The sequence below is a fragment of the Petaurus breviceps genome, unplaced genomic scaffold (genome assembly GCF_028583685.1).
Source record: "Petaurus breviceps papuanus isolate PSGF00001 unplaced genomic scaffold, PetGlider_PUasm1.0 90386, whole genome shotgun sequence".
NCBI lineage: Eukaryota > Metazoa > Chordata > Mammalia > Diprotodontia > Petauridae > Petaurus > Petaurus breviceps.
The window spans coordinates 1,610,967-1,612,934 of NW_027187236.1; the positions used below are offsets into that span (position 1 = coordinate 1,610,967).

Consider the following 1,968-nt stretch of genomic DNA (forward strand, 5'->3'; position numbering starts at 1 on the left):
CAGTTACCTAAATGAGGCTGGTCCTAGTGGTGCCATTCTCTTGGCCTCTGGCACAGTCCCACCCTAATATTTTGGGCTCAATTACCTAAGTAAGGCTGCTGCTAGCTCTGCCATTGCCCGGCGCCCTGAGCTCTGCTATTGGCTGCCGCGACAAGTGGGGGCTCGGCGGCGCGCCAAGCCCGGCCCCGCGCGCCCGCTGATTGGCCAGGGCTCTTTCTCCCTGGTGCCGAGCGCGCTTTCCCGCGGAGCAGCAGCGAGTGAGCGAGCGAGCGCAGCGAGCGGCTCCCAAACTTTTCCCGGTGGCCGCGCTCGCTGGTGAACTTGGCCGTGGGCAGGCGCGGGGGAGGCTGCCTGGGCTGGAGACGCCTCGGCCCCGCGGCGGTGACAGCGGCGGCGGCGGCTGAGCCAGCGGCGGGCCGAGGAGGGCACGCTCGCCCCGGGGAGGGAAGGGCAGGGTAGGGGAAGGGGCCCCGAGGAGCTCTGAGGGGTGCCAGCGCAGCTGGACCAGTCGGCACGCTGGGCCAGGCCGGGAGAGAGTCCTGTGCAGCCGCAGCCGCAGCCGCGGGCCGTCCGGCCGTCGGGCCGTCTCTGCCGCCGCCGCCGCCGCCACCGGCCCGTGGGCCCGCCGCTGGCCCCACCGAGCCAGGCCGCTGCCGCTGCCGCTGCTGCCTGCGCCGCCGCTACCGCCGCCTCCCGCCTCCCGCGACCATGTGGCACTTCTCCACCTCGGCCATAGCGCCCTACTCCACCAACTTTCTGCTGGTGCCTATCCCTGAGTGCCCCGGGCCCGTCTGCCCGCCCCCCGGCAAGGCCATCAAAATCGTGGTGCTGGGGGCCAGCAGCGTCGGCAAGACTGGTACGGCCGAGGCCGGGGACCCGGAGAGGGTGGGGAGCAGGGCGAGGTGGGGTGGGGTCGGTGGGGAGAAGAGCCTGGAGACCAAGGGGTGGGGCTGGGGCGCGGGGCGTCGGGGGGGGGAGCAGGGAGCAGGACCAAGGAGGGGGGATCGGGACAGGCGCTGACACCAGGGTTCAGGGGTGGGGAGGGCTAGAGGGGATCGGGACAACTAGGACTTCGGTGGGTGGGGGAGTGGGAAGGTAGAGGGAAGGGGAGGGGGGGGTGGGCGGCGGTGCCCTGGGACCCGTCAGTCTCAGAACTCTATTTCAGAGGTTGAGCAAGGGTGGGGCGGCTGGGAAAGGCACCTAACAGGTGGCTCAGGTGACTGGAAAATCTAGAGGGGAGGGGGCTGCTCTTTCAGCCCTCATGTCTTACCCCCAGGCTCCATCCTAAGGGCTCAGACCTGTTATAGCCCCCTGCCCTTAGCTCTAACAGCCCACTCCCCTCAGCTCTAACCCCTATCTCAACTCTGAACTGAAAACCCCTTTCCCCCAGCTCAGCTCTCACATTGCTTCCCCCCACCTTAGCTTTGATTCTCCCCCCCCCCCCTCGGTCCTGACATTTCCCGCCCCCCACCTCAAAGCTGACACCCCATCCCCCAGACTCAACGCAGATGCTCTCTCTCACAACTGAGATCCCCCCAGGGCCCAGTTCGGACACACCCCCTAGGCAGTTGCTGACACAGCCCCCAGAATCTGCGCTTATACCACCCCCACCCCCCAGGATCGTCCCTGATGCCCCCTTCCTCAGCGCTAATATCCTTCCATGGTTGATGCTGATTACCCCTCTCATGGTTCAGCGTTGACTTATATCCTTCAAGAATCGGCACTTCCACCCCACCCCCACCCCATCTGACATCCCCCCCATCTCGGCACTGTCACCCCCAGGTTCGGCATTGACACACCCCCTTTTTCAACTCTAAGCTGACACCCTTTCCCCCATCTCGGCTCTCATATTACCCCCTAAACTTAGCTCTGACTCCCCCCCAGCTCTGACACACATCCCCCGTTCTCAGTGCCCCCCAAGGCTCATCTCTGGTACCCCCCTGGGGTCGCCCCTTCGTCCCGGCTCTC

The 1,968-nt window shown here is 66.5% G+C and overlaps 1 protein-coding gene across 1 annotated transcript in view; it reads left to right on the forward strand.

The window, feature by feature from the left end:
- The first annotated feature begins 623 nt into the window (after positions 1-623).
- Positions 624-1,968, forward strand: part of LOC138177335 (ras-like protein family member 11A-like) — an 11,640-nt gene continuing 10,295 nt past the window's right edge. The window contains exon 1 of the mRNA XM_069108482.1: positions 624-856. Within this exon, the coding sequence (XP_068964583.1) occupies positions 709-856 (148 nt within the window). The 5' untranslated portion in view covers positions 624-708. The remainder of the gene's footprint in view (positions 857-1,968) is intronic.